Source organism: Megalobrama amblycephala, linkage group LG9 (assembly GCF_018812025.1).
Source record: "Megalobrama amblycephala isolate DHTTF-2021 linkage group LG9, ASM1881202v1, whole genome shotgun sequence".
Taxonomy (NCBI): domain Eukaryota; kingdom Metazoa; phylum Chordata; class Actinopteri; order Cypriniformes; family Xenocyprididae; genus Megalobrama; species Megalobrama amblycephala.
The window spans coordinates 43,649,540-43,663,218 of NC_063052.1; the positions used below are offsets into that span (position 1 = coordinate 43,649,540).

At 38.2% G+C, this 13,679-nt stretch overlaps 1 protein-coding gene across 1 annotated transcript; it reads left to right on the top strand.

Annotated features, from left to right (window-relative positions):
* Positions 1-210: 210 nt before the first annotated feature.
* Positions 211-9,204, top strand: chrna4b (cholinergic receptor, nicotinic, alpha 4b). Its single transcript, XM_048203465.1, is given in 9 exon segments — positions 211-557; positions 1,511-1,662; positions 1,870-1,914; positions 2,052-2,161; positions 4,202-4,616; positions 4,618-5,064; positions 5,066-5,294; positions 5,297-5,583; positions 7,411-9,204. Coding segments are annotated over 9 exon segments (1,869 nt in total). The 5' UTR covers positions 211-499; the 3' UTR covers positions 7,537-9,204.
* The last annotated feature ends 4,475 nt before the right edge of the window (positions 9,205-13,679 follow it).

Consider the following 13,679-nt stretch of genomic DNA (forward strand, 5'->3'; position numbering starts at 1 on the left):
CACATCATTTTAAGGGTTTTGTCTTCAATCAATATCTTTCTGTCTTCACTCTCTCTCTCTGTGACATTCTCGTGTATAAGGCGCAGCCTCCAGCGCATAACATCTACTCAGCGTAATAGGCAGAGATTGGAAGGTGGAGGGGCCGGAGAGGAGAGATACTGAGAGTGAAACAGCAAAACACAGAGAGAGAGAGAGAGAGAGAGAGAGAGTAGGAAGCAGTGAAAGTGGGAGGGAAATGTCTAATGACAGCTAGAGAGGTATTCTGAGGGACTCCTCACTTTTAAAAGAGGTTTGGACACTGAATGACTTTTTGTGGCTGTTTTCATGCACTTTTTGAGTCTTTTTTTTCCAGTTTGAGAAGAGCTGATCTATCAGTCTTTTTTATTTATATAGAATTTTTATCTAATTTTATTAGGCAAGTGAACATAGTTTTCAGTTTCTGTGTTGAAATTCTTGCAGATCACCAGAGTGGGATATCATCTGACATCAAGTGGACAAAATGAGAGCAGCGTGGAGTGTCTTCTTGCTTCTGTCTGTCTGTTTGCAGCTGGCATTTGGTAAAGTCTGACCTTCGGTTTAACTTTATTTGTAACTCGCTGCAGTTACACAATACCCAATTTTCTGTTTATGTTTTCATGCAACGTGAATGAGTGGGGTGTGAGCTCAGGGGTGTTTTGTCACAACATAACGTTTAATTGGGTGCTTATATATATAATAACTATTATATATATATAATAGTTATTATTATTTATTAAAATAATGAAATTATAAATATTAATAATAACAATAATAGTATAAATAATGGTAACACTTTACAATAAGGTTTAATTTGTTAACATGAACTAACAATTAACAGTACTAAATCGTTTATTAATCTTAATGTTAATTTCAAAATTTACTAATGCATAATTAAAATCAAAATTTGTCTGTTTAATATTATTTAATGGACTTGAGCTAACATGAACAGTTTAATAAATACAAAGATTAATAAATACTGTAACAAATGTATTGCTCATTGTTACATATGCATTAACTAACATTAACGAATGGAACCTTATTGTAAAGTGTTATCCAAATAACTGTAGGTTCTCAGTTTAAAAGGAATGCTGGTCCCACTTTATATTAAGTATCTTTTAATACTACGTACTAACATTTAAATTAATAATTTGATACATTGCACTTATTGTGTACATGCATGTTTTGACATTGTATATTTAAAAAAAATGCATGCATGTAATTAATTTCTGTAAATACATCTACTGTATAATTACACTGTTACATATTAGCCCACCCTTAAACCTATCCATACCACCATACATGTCCTAACCTGCCAATACAACATCAACACAATATGCACATTGTGCATATTTTTTATGCAAGTACAAATAATACTAGTGTGACCGTAAATCATGTTTATCATATTTTCATATAATTAGTTTAACACTCTGTGATTGTCTCCGCAGTTGAAACTTACAAAAAAGACTTGGCTTGTTTTTTATCCTCTCGGCAGTGTTTTCCACCAGTCCGGCTCGTGCCCATGCGGAAGAAAGACTCCTCCGGTCTTTGTTCAGCAACTACAACAAGCTCTCTCGTCCTGTAGCAAACATCTCAGATGTGGTTCTGGTCCACTTTGGCCTGTCCATTGCTCAGCTCATTGATGTGGTGAGTCTCAGATGCACTCCAGTGAAGCAACATCTTGATTTTACAAAAATGTATAGACATCTGTCAATCAACTTTAATGCTTGAGGCAGTGAACGATGTTGTAAGCTGTTTTAAAAACGTGCAAACATATGCTCAATGCAGATTCACCCCCCTTCTCTTATTACTCTCTTTCACATGGATATCCCACTTTGCTTCATAATAAACCAGGATGAGAAGAATCAGATGATGACCACAAATGTCTGGGTGAAGCAGGTAGGTTTTCATAAAAACAGCCCATAATTGGGCATTAATGAGATTTTTAATTGGAACTGGGCTCTTGTTGCTTCACTCTCCACCCCTGTCATACCTGCTGGTTGTGAGCGGTGATGAGCGCACATGTTTCCCTGCAGGAGTGGAACGACTACAAGCTGCGCTGGAACCCAGAGGAGTATGAGAATGTCACCTCCATCAGGATCCCCTCCGAGATCATCTGGAGACCGGATATTGTGCTCTATAACAAGTGTGTGAGGCTTTTAACAATCCGGAATTCAGCCAAATCCATTTATAAAAATCTATATCTTTAAACACTGTTAACCTCCCACTGTTCCAGTATTGTAATGTGTTCGAGCTATTCTGTTTGATGGCAAGCTGCACTCTGGGTAACTGTTAATGTGCTCAGTTAGCTCTTTCCCTCAGATCTTTAATCCTATTTTAATCTTAATTCTGTATGTCTTTTAGTTACTAAATGAACAGAAGATTTGGGAATTAAGCTGTCGTCCTATTATGAGGGTTCATATGAGTATTGATCTGTGCTGTCCCATAAGAGACCAGGTTGAAGTCAGTGAAATTACAGACCATTTAGTTCAAGGTGCATTGTGTATTGTCTTTGCAGTAAGATAAACATTAGGTCTAAAAGAGAGTCTATCTTAGTAGATATATTACAATTATTGATCAGAGATTGAGTATAATCAATTGCCTGGATTTAAATTTAGAGCTAAAACATACTTTTATCACAAAATTATTACTTATTACTCAGCTTAATCCATTGTTCAGACAAAATTGAAAATTCTGTCATTGTTTACTTACCTTCATGTCATTCAAATTCCATATAATTCAATGGAGTCAGGATTGAATGTCATCAGCATATAATGAAACAGTCCAATTCGCAAGCAAGCTCTTACAACTCAAATTCCGGAGATTTTGGGACGTTTTTTAAATTTGAATAAAATGAAATCTAAAAGACTTTCAAATCACATGAGCCAATATTTTATTCACAATAGAACATAGATAACATAACAAATGTTTAAATTGAGAAATTTTACAATGTTATGCACAAAATGAGCTCATTTCAAATTTGATGCCTGCTACAGGTCTCAAAACAGTTGGGACGGGGGCATGTTTACCATGGTGTAGCATCTCCTCTTCTTTTCAAAACAGTGTGAAGATGTCTGGGACAAAGTCATGCTGTTGTAATAGCTGCAGTATGTGGTTTTGCATTGTCCTACTGAAATACACAAGGCCTTCCCTGAAATAGACGTAGTCTGGAGCGAAGCATATGTTGCTCTAAAACTTTTATATATACCTTTCAGCATTCATAGTGCCTTCCAAAACATGCAAGCTGCCTATACCGTATGCACTTATGCACCCCTAACCATCAGAGATGCTGGCTTTTGAACTGAACGCTGATTACATGCTGGAAGGTCTCGTGATTTCCAACAAGAATGTCAAATTTGGACTCGTCTGACCATAGAACACTTTTCCACTTTGAAACAGTCCATTTTAAATGAGCCTTGGCCCACAGGACACGACGGCGCTTCTGGACCATGTTAACATATGGCTTCCTTTTTGCATGATAGAGCTTTAGTTGGCATCTGCAGATGGCACGGCGGACTGTGTTTACTGACAGTGGTTTCTGGAAGTATTCCTGGGCCCATTTAGTAATGTCATTGACACAATTATGCCGATTGAGATTTTGTCAAGTAAGACATGTTCCTGGATTAACAAATTTTGTTGATCCTGGAACAACATTCCTGTCCGAAAAATTAGTCCTAATACTATCCATACCCTTTAACCTAACCCTACCCATAACTAACCCTATCACCTAACCCTAGATGTAAACCTAAACTTGACATAAACTGTAAAATTGTCCCTCAACTCTGATTGGTTGATTTGAATGTTGTTCCAGGATAAATGAAGATGCTGATCCAGTCACTTTTCAGGGACAAACAACTCCTCACATTAGGATATTTTTTGTCCTTTTTGAAGCTTGCAGTTCAACCAACATTTTTGGTTAAACTGTTATGAAATGCATTTTAAGTGAATACTGAAACCTATATAAAAACTGTAAACTCTCTACAATTCTCTTTATCCAAGATATTGTTCTCTCAAGAATGAGGGTTTTAAGAGTTGAGAGGTTCTCTAAACCCAATCGCTTCAAAGAGGGGTTATTGATGGTTTGGCACACTGTGATATACACTGACACCACTTAAGCTGTCATTCACGTTGCTTCACAGATATTTCATTGCAGGCACAGTCTGACAGATTTGTATTTGATTTGCAGTGCGGACGGTGACTTTGCAGTGACACACTTGACTAAAGCCCAGGTGTTTTACAACGGCAGGATAAAATGGAAACCTCCGGCCATTTATAAAAGCTCCTGCAGCATCGATGTCACCTTCTTTCCCTTCGACCAGCAAAACTGCAAAATGAAATTTGGTTCTTGGACGTACGATCGGGCCAAGATTGATCTGATCAGCATGGCCAGTGATGTAGACCAGATGGACTACTGGGAAAGCGGGGAATGGGTCATAATAAACGCCGTTGGCACTTACAATATCAAGAAGTACGAGTGCTGTACGGAAATCTACCCAGACATCACCTACTCCTTCATCATCAGACGTCTTCCTCTGTTCTACACCATCAATCTAATCATCCCCTGCCTGCTTATATCCTGCCTGACGGTGCTGGTCTTCTACCTTACCCTCAGAGTGTGCAGAGAAAATCACACTGTGTATTTCCGTCCTGCTCTCTCTGACAGTTTTCCTCCTGCTAATCACGGAAATTATCCCCTCAACCTCGCTGGTCATCCCGCTTATTGGCGAGTACCTCCTCTTCACCATGATCTTCGTCACTCTATCCATCATCATTACAGTGTTTGTGCTCAACGTACACCACCGTTCGTCCCGTACGCACAGCATGCCACACTGGGTCCGCCAGTTTTTTCTTCACCTGGTGCCCCGTTACCTGTTCATGAAGCGCCCACCTGCCTCAGGTAAGAGGAACTGTGGGAAACTGATTGAGATGATGCACAAGCCAATGGAGGCACCGTCCATGTTTCTACGGAACAACATTCTGGATATCTCTCCACAAAGTCCACTCCACCATTTGGACCTTACTTCAGTTGCCCAGTTGGATCAAATTCAAGCAGGACTCTTCCCCCAAACCCATTTTTTTCTGCAGTTCTCCCAGCAGCCAGTATTCCATCCTGCACGAAGAAACCTCACAAACGCCAGTCATCGGTTACACGTGTGCATACACGAACAGCATTTTTGCCTCCAGCACATCTTCATTTCCAGATACTATCCTTGGTACCCTGCTGCACACTATCCCGCAGGATGGAGCCGAATGTACAGACTGTGATACCCAAGGCCACAATGTGAAAGTGTCTTCATGGAAGCCAAAGAGAGTATTCTGGGAGCAGGGAGTTGTCAACACTGTCTTACATCTGAGGGGATGAGTCTGCAGAAGCTTGATCACGATGAAGCAGGCAGGTGTACTAGACATAACAAGCCCAACGCACAGATCTTCAGTTCTGTCAGTGACGGGACTACTGATCTCAATGCAGTGGAGCCGGTGAGCAATCTGTCACAGTCTCTGCTCAAAGCCTTAGAAGGAGTTCAGTACATCGCTGACCATCTCAGAGCAGAAGATTCAGACTTTTCAGTAAGTTTTACAATTTAAGGGAGTGGAAGACATTTACTCACCCTCATATCATTACAAACTCAATTGCCTTTTTTTTCATTGGTGGAACACAAAAAGAGATGTTTTGAAAAATGTTCACACTGCTCTTTTCCATAATAAAAGCAAACAGTGACTGTAAAGGCACAAAAATTACATCAAAAGTAGTTCTTATGACGGAAGATTGCTTGACAAGAAGACCAAAATTGAAGTCTTTATAGGTTTAAAATGTTATAAATAAAACATGTTTACATTTATCACTGAAAGTAACTTACTAGTTAGTAATAAGTCAGATTTTGATTCAATAACCGATTGATTCAATTCAGGGAAGGATTTGTCAATTCACACTGGTAACTAAAGGATTAGTTCACTTCTGAATGAAAGTTTACTCAGCCTCCATGTCATCCAAGATGTTCATGTGTTTCTTTCTTCAGTCGAAAAGAAATTAAGGTTTTTGACTAAAACGTTACAGGATTTTTCTCTATATAGTGGAGTTTCAGTGGGGTACACTGGGTTGAAGGTCGAAATTGCAGTTTCAGTGCCACTTCAAATCACTCTGCACGATCCCAGACAAGGAATAAGGGTCTTATATAGTGAAACAATTGGTCATTTTTTATTTTTTTTAGAAAACGACTAATTTTTAACCACAAATGATTGTCTTGCACTGCTCTCTGTGATGCGCCACGCATTACATAATCATGTTACAAATCTAATGCGTGACGTAGGTGAAAATACAGATTTAGAGTCTACAAAGCGAACGTGCAAAGATTAAGCCAAAAAAAAGGTAAAACAATGATATCGGACAATTTTGAAGTACTTCCGCCTACGTCTACACCTTTCTGGTGCATCGCAGAGCAGTGCAAGACAAGCATTTGTGGTTAAAAAGTATATACACTTTTTTTTTTTTTTTTTTAGAAAATGACCAATTGTTTCGCTAGATAAGACCCTTATTCCTCAGCTGGGATTGTGTAGAAAGTGCAGTGAAACTGAAAAATCCTGGAATGATTTCCTCAAAAACCTTGATTTTTTTTCTACTGAAGAAAGAAAGACATAAACATCCTGGATGACATGGGGGTGAGTAAATTTTCATTCTGAAGTGAACTAATCTTTTAACCACTCATTTAAAAAAAAAAAAAAAGATTCATTCATTTGCACTGTATTTTTATAATTATAACCAGCTCACAAGAATTTGTTTTTGAATTGGAGTGCTGATCGTATTGTATGTTTGCTTGCCATTATTTTGCGTTATGCAGTCTATTCAACACAGACTACAAACCCACATTCATATCTCAGGTAAAATATGCTTTCTTTAGTCCTCGTGCTGAAGATTAGTGAACATTGTTTTGAAATCCTCAGTTTGTGTTTCATGAAAGAAATAAAGTAATGCATGGGTTTGGAATGACATGAGGTTACATGTAGGTAACATTTTTGTTTTTGGATGAAGTATTCCAGCAAAATACAATAGGCCTACAGATGAAAGTACAAAATAAAAACAAAAAACTCAAAAGAGCTCTAAAGGTAAACAGAATACAACTAAAAAGAATATCCAGGATTTAAAAAATGTTTACTTGCAATAAGAACTTTGGATTCCTCTTTAGCAAGAGATTCTCAAGTTCTTCTAAAGCACTTTGAAACGGCCTTTGATGGTATTATTTTTTTTATCACTGTTCTTGCTATACTACAAAAACCAGAAAACACTGTGGTCTCACAGGAAAGTAGTCATCCAAAAAATCAATTCTGAGAGGGAAAGACATGAGTGGAAAATATATCATGATATCTGAAACGAATGAATCTCTTTTTTTTCCCCACCAGGTGAGGGAAGACTGGAAATATGTTGCCATGGTGATTGATAGAATATTCCTCTGGATGTTTGTGCTGGTGTGCATTCTGGGGACGGTCGGACTGTTCCTCCCACCGTGGCTGGCTGGAATGATCTAGAACATCGTGCGGAGTCTTTGATTGGCTCTGAGTGGGTGGGGAATGGCCTTGTCAATCACACTTGACTTCAGTGACCTCATTAAACATCCGCTGTCATGGAAATTAAAGTGATGTTTAATGTCAGTGCTTCTCGGTGCAACAGGAAGTTAGTAGTGGGATTCTGTGCATTTGAAGGACTGTTTTGGGTTAAATGGAAGTTAATGAAAAATGAAATTAAATAAAATGAAACTACTGTGATCGTTTACTCACCCTCGTTTCTTTTGAAATCTATCATTTTCTTTCATCTGTGTAATAAGGAAAAAGTTTGATGACGGCACTGGTCGCTCTTTTCCATCCAAATATAAGCTTTCAGACTTACAAAAGTGTCCACTCAATCATACATAAGACTCGTGTGCTATATTCCAAGTTTTCTGAGGTGTACATGTATTTAAACCCAGAACATTCCTTTGAAGAAAGCTGCAGTGAGTTGATTCAGTGTGTCATCTTAAGTACACCAAGTGCAAATTTAATGAATACTAAACCCACTGATATAAAAACAGACGTCAACATAAAGAATAAATCTTAATGGTTTACACTGGAACAGATTTAAATTATTTACATGAATAATTTTCCCTGTTCTAAGTATTGCATCACAGCACATGGATTTCAGTATATGAGAATGACTTCTTTCAGCTGTGAAAGGTAACAGGTGACAGCAGATAAAATTGTGAAATGGTGTGTTCAAGTCTGTCCTGAATGTGATATGAATTCATAATTATCATTTCTCAAGGTTTGCTTGCATTTCAGTTATTCACCTTTACAAACTCTGAAATATCTCAAACTGAAGATGCCAAAAGAATTAGGTCAATCTTACATTTGTGAAATTGCGCCGACACTATATGTCCATATTTTGGAAACAGTTTGTAACAAATACTTAAAAAGTATAATGTTGTAGGGTTATTTTCAATCAATTAAATGCTACAGGGGCTATTTATAGCAGGAAAAATGACAGCGTTTAAAATATTTGAAAATTATCATTACTAAACATGACGATTTAGTAACTGAATGTTAAGATGTCGATTGAAAAGACATATGGACGAGTGATGAAACATCTTCAAACGAAAAGAAATAAGTCCAGTTATTGCAAAATGAAAGCCATGAGATACGTGTTTTAAATCTGCCTTTCAAGTACTTTGTGATGGATTTAATATGTTGCAATTAAATGCTGAAATTTCCCAATGAAAGGTTTAGTAAGACATGTTCTGTTACCTTCCGAAAGTAAATACCGAAATACCTGTCAGGGAAAATCTGCTATAATAGCCTTCTCTTCTCTCAACTGGTGAATGAGCTGACCTACAAGAGAAGAGGTCACAGGTTGAGTTAAATCAGTGGCTCAGTGCAGATGGAAAGCTCAGGCTGTCAGACCGAACCAATGCTGTCGTCCACTTCAAGAGCATCACCTCACCAATCATGCACCCAATACACTGATATTGGATTTCAGCATCCACACATAATGAAAACTGTCAAAAAGTTTGGTTACCACTTTAAAACATGTACTATATGTTATTCCTTTAAATATGCATCATCAGTTCCCTTTCGATTCAGTTTAATTCACCTATATATATAACTTTTCACAATACATACTGTTCCAAAGAAAAGTTGAATGAAACCAAAACCTTGGGAAGCACATCCTGCTTAGGTTCATACATATTTAAACAAATGTCCACCAGCCAAATATAAATGTTCTGCAGAGTATTTCAAATAGAAGTCCCATTAATTGTATATACAGTATTTGGTGTTAAATGAAATTCATTTTCATTTTATGAAACAACTGGAAGTATGCAGCAATAGCTGGAGATGCTCTGAATGTTGTTACTTATAAGTATATTGATGCATTTTCAAAATGACCTCCCAGATCTGATTCTAGGAGATTACTACCTGTTACTAGGACTGGACTGGATAATCCTCAATTTCAAGAGGAGAAATCCCCTTTACCCTGCATGCTGAAATGACCAGTCTGCTCTCTTTCATGTTTTGGATGAGGGTGTGCTGGTGTCTGACCTTTAGCTTGGTAAACCAGTTTCACTGGTTATTGTAGGTTTTTCTAGTTAAAATAATGGCAGTGCTAATCCACAATGTAAGTAGAATTATTTAAAAATTTGGAACCAAAAAAGTTCATACAATATATGTCCCTTTTTTGTGTAATATACACTACATTGCCAAAGGTTTTGGGATGCCTGCCTTTACGTGCACATGAACTTTAATGACGTCCCATTCTTAATCCGTAGGGTTTAATATGGAGTTGGTCCACCCTTTGCAGCTATAACAGCCTCAACTCTTCTGGGAAGGCTTTCCACAAGGTTTAGGAGTGTGTTTATGGGAATTTTTGACCATTCTTCTAGAAGCGCATTTGTGAGGTCAGGCAGTGATGTTGGATGAGAAGGCCTGGCTCACAGTCTCCGCTCTAATTCATCCCAAAGGTGTTCTATCAGGTTGAAGTCAGGACTCTGTGCAGGCCAGTCAAGTTCCTCCACACCAAACTCACTCATCCATGTCTTTATGGACCTTGCTTTGTGCACTGGTGCGCAGTCATGTTGGAACAGGAAGGGGCTATCCCCAAACTGTTCCCACAAAGTTGGGAGCATGAAACTGTCCAAAATGTCTTGGTATGCTGAAGCATTAAGAGTTCCTTTCACTGGAACTAAGGGGCCAAGCCCAACCCCTGAAAAACAACCCCACACCATAATCCCCCCTCCACCAAACTTTACACTTGGCACAATGCAGTCAGGCAAGTACCGTTCTCCTGGCAACCGCCAAACCCAGACTCGTCCATTGGATTGACCAGACAGAGAAGCGTGATTCGTCACTCCAGAGAACACGTCTACACTGCTCTAGAGTCCAGTGGCGGTGTGTTTTACACCACTGCATCCAACGCTTTGCATTGTACTTGGTGATGTAAGGCTTGGATGCAGCTGCTCGGCCATGGAAACCCATTCCATGAAGCTCTCTACACACTGTTCTTGAGCTAATCTGAAGGCCACACGAAGTTCTGTAGAAGGTCTGTAGCTATTGACTCTGCAGAAAGTTTGCGACTTCTTCGCACTGTGTGGCTCAGCATGCGCTGACCCCGCTCTGTGATTTCACGTGGCTTACCACTTCGTGGCTGAGTTGCTGTTGTTCCCAATTGCTTCCACTTTGTTATGATACCACTAACAGTTGACCGTGAAATATTTAGTAGTGAGGAAATTTCAGGAATGGACTTATTGCACAGGTGGCAACCTATCACGGTACCACGCTTGAATTCACTGAGCTCCTGAGAGCGACCCATTCTTTCACAAGGCATAAAATAAGGTAAAACGAGAACAGGAATTAGTTAAAGCTACACGCTGTAACTTTTGACCCTTGTTTTTACAACAAATTCCACAGAGGTTTTTCATTTTGAATGACCCATGGTCAAATTTTCTTGTTTGTTGTGATCATATCATAAATGTGCTATGTGACATGCACTGGAAAATGACGAAGTGTATGTAGGCAATTTCCCACAAAAACCTGTCCTGACAGCTCTAAAATATATATCATTCTAGTGTTTTGAAATTGTATTTGTTTTGGAAGATATATAGGCCTATAGGCCAAAAAATGCATCCATCCATCATGAAAATAATCCATACGGCTCCAGGGGTTTAATAAAGGTCTTCTGAGGTGAAGCAATGGGTTTTTGTAAGAAAAATAACCATATTTAAAACTTAACTATAATAACTAGCTTCCCACAAACTGAAAAGTGTAGAAAGGGACAGTAACCAAAAAACACATAACAATCAAATATTTGTTATTCTGGAATGCTTTGATAATACAAATAGAGGTAGTGTGATAATCATTTTTCAGCATGCAAAAAAGGAGAGCCCGTGAGACTGTGGTGTCTGCAGAAGGACAATGTGCTAGGTCAGTGTGAAAAAAGAGGGCAGTGGTTCATTATTTTCTCCCATTCACAGGTGAGACTGTGATCATTTCAAATTCAGTCGTCTTCTGCTCCTGAGCCTTCAGTCTGCAAAGACAGCAGAATCCCAAAGGAGAAAAAAGAGGGAGAACAACACATTCTATAGTGTGAAAAGGAACAGCAGCATGAAGAGGAACTGGAAGAAATAATGAGAGAGTGATACAGAGAGAAAGAGAGGGAAAAAAGAGGAGAGATGTTATGAAGGAAGTGAAAGTCTTCCGTTCCATCTGCTCAGGGACTCGGTGAGCGGCAGGAATCTCTCCACCTGAGCGACCTGGAGGAGTGTTCAGGGAGCGTCTGGTGTTGTTCCACTCCTGCAGGTGTCCGAGCCAGTAATGGATGAGTTTAATGAGTAGGAAAAGCCTGTTAGAGCTTTATCAGTTTATAAGTCACTGAGTCTCATTCTAATAATCTCACGCCACTATTTGCATGGATTTTTTGTATTTATACGCACTATTTAATTCACAACATGTACATACGCACATTGATTTGTTCTTAACCTTGTTCTAATGTTAATGAATTTGGAGTATTCTAAAGGAGCATTTAGTAATTTGCATAAAAACATCTCCATATAAGCACAACCCTTCCTAGTTTCCCAGCTAACAGGGAACATTCCCAGAACTTTGGCTAATGTTCTAGAAAGGTTTTCTCAAAGTTATGAACAAACCTTCTTTCAGTAACATTAATAGAATTTTATCTGGTGTTTATAATGTTCTCAAAATGTTAGCACAAAAACGTTATTTATACATAGAACTTTTATTTTCTGAAATGTTTTATTTGGAAGCTCGTCCAACTGTTTTTAATGGTTACCGCTTGTTTAAGAACATCCAGAGAACATTCAAATGTAATATTATCATAATGTTGGCAAAATTATAAAATGGAACATTCCCTTAATGTTTTTTTTAAAAAAAAGAAAAAAAAAAAGAAAAAAGGAATGTGTATAATGTTCAGAGAACATTCAGAAATAATGTTTGCATAACAAAGCATTAGTTCACCCAAAAATGAAAATTCTGTCATTAATTATTCACCCTCATGTCGTTCCACACCTGTAAGACCTTCGTTAATCTTCAGAACACAAATGAAGATATTTTTGATAAAATCCGATGGCTCGGTGAGGCCTGCATTGACAGCAAGAAAATCATCACTTTCAGATGCCCAGAAAGCTACTAAAAACATAGTTAGTACAGTTCATGTGACTACAGTGGTTCAACCTTAATTGTTATAAAGCGACGAGAATACTTTTTGTGCAAAAAAAAAAAAAAAAAACGACTTTATTCAACAAAATCTAGAGATGGGCGATTTCAAAACACTGCTTCATGAAGCTTCGAAGCTTTACGAATCTTTTGTTTCAAATCAGTGGTTCGGAAAGCCTAAGTCACATGATCAGTTTGATACGCGATCCGAACCACTGATTCGAAGCAAAAGATTTGTAAAGCTTCGAAGCTTCATCAAGCAGTGTTTTGAAATCACCCATCACTAGATATTCTTGAAAAGTCGTTATTCTGTTTTTTTGGCGCACAAAAAGTATTCTTATCGCTTCATAACATTAAGGTTGAACCACTGTAATCACATGAACTGTTTTAAATATGTCTTTAGTAGCTTTCTGGGCATCTGAAAGTGTTAATTGTCTTGTTGGCAATGCAGGCCTCACTGAGCCATCAGATTTTATCAAAAACGAACAAAGGTCTTACGGGTGTGGAACGACATGAGGGTGAGTAATAAATGACAGAATTTTCATTTTTGGGGTGAACTAACCCTTTATGCCAAGTTTACACTACAGGATTTTAAGCCCAATTTGCAAGTTAATGAGCTCGCCAACAGGTCGGGCTGTGATCAGGGGAAAATCAGCGGGTGATTGGCACTCGCAAATCTTTATGTGTGAACTACTCAACGACACATTCAAAAAGGCTCGCTGATGCCAGACAATCCATATCTAGCCATATCTAGCATATCTATCTGGAGCTGACGTATTTAGCCTTCCGTATTTAACTTAAAAAAAGTACAACGCCTCTCGCATTTCAAAAAGCTTACACGTCCTACGCCTTCCCTATTCAACTTATGGAAAAAGTGTAACTGACGCGAAAAGAATATGGCAGTCAGTCTGGCGGAAGCAAGATATTTTACTTCATAACTTGTTAAATATGGATTTTTTTTTTTTTTTTTACACAAA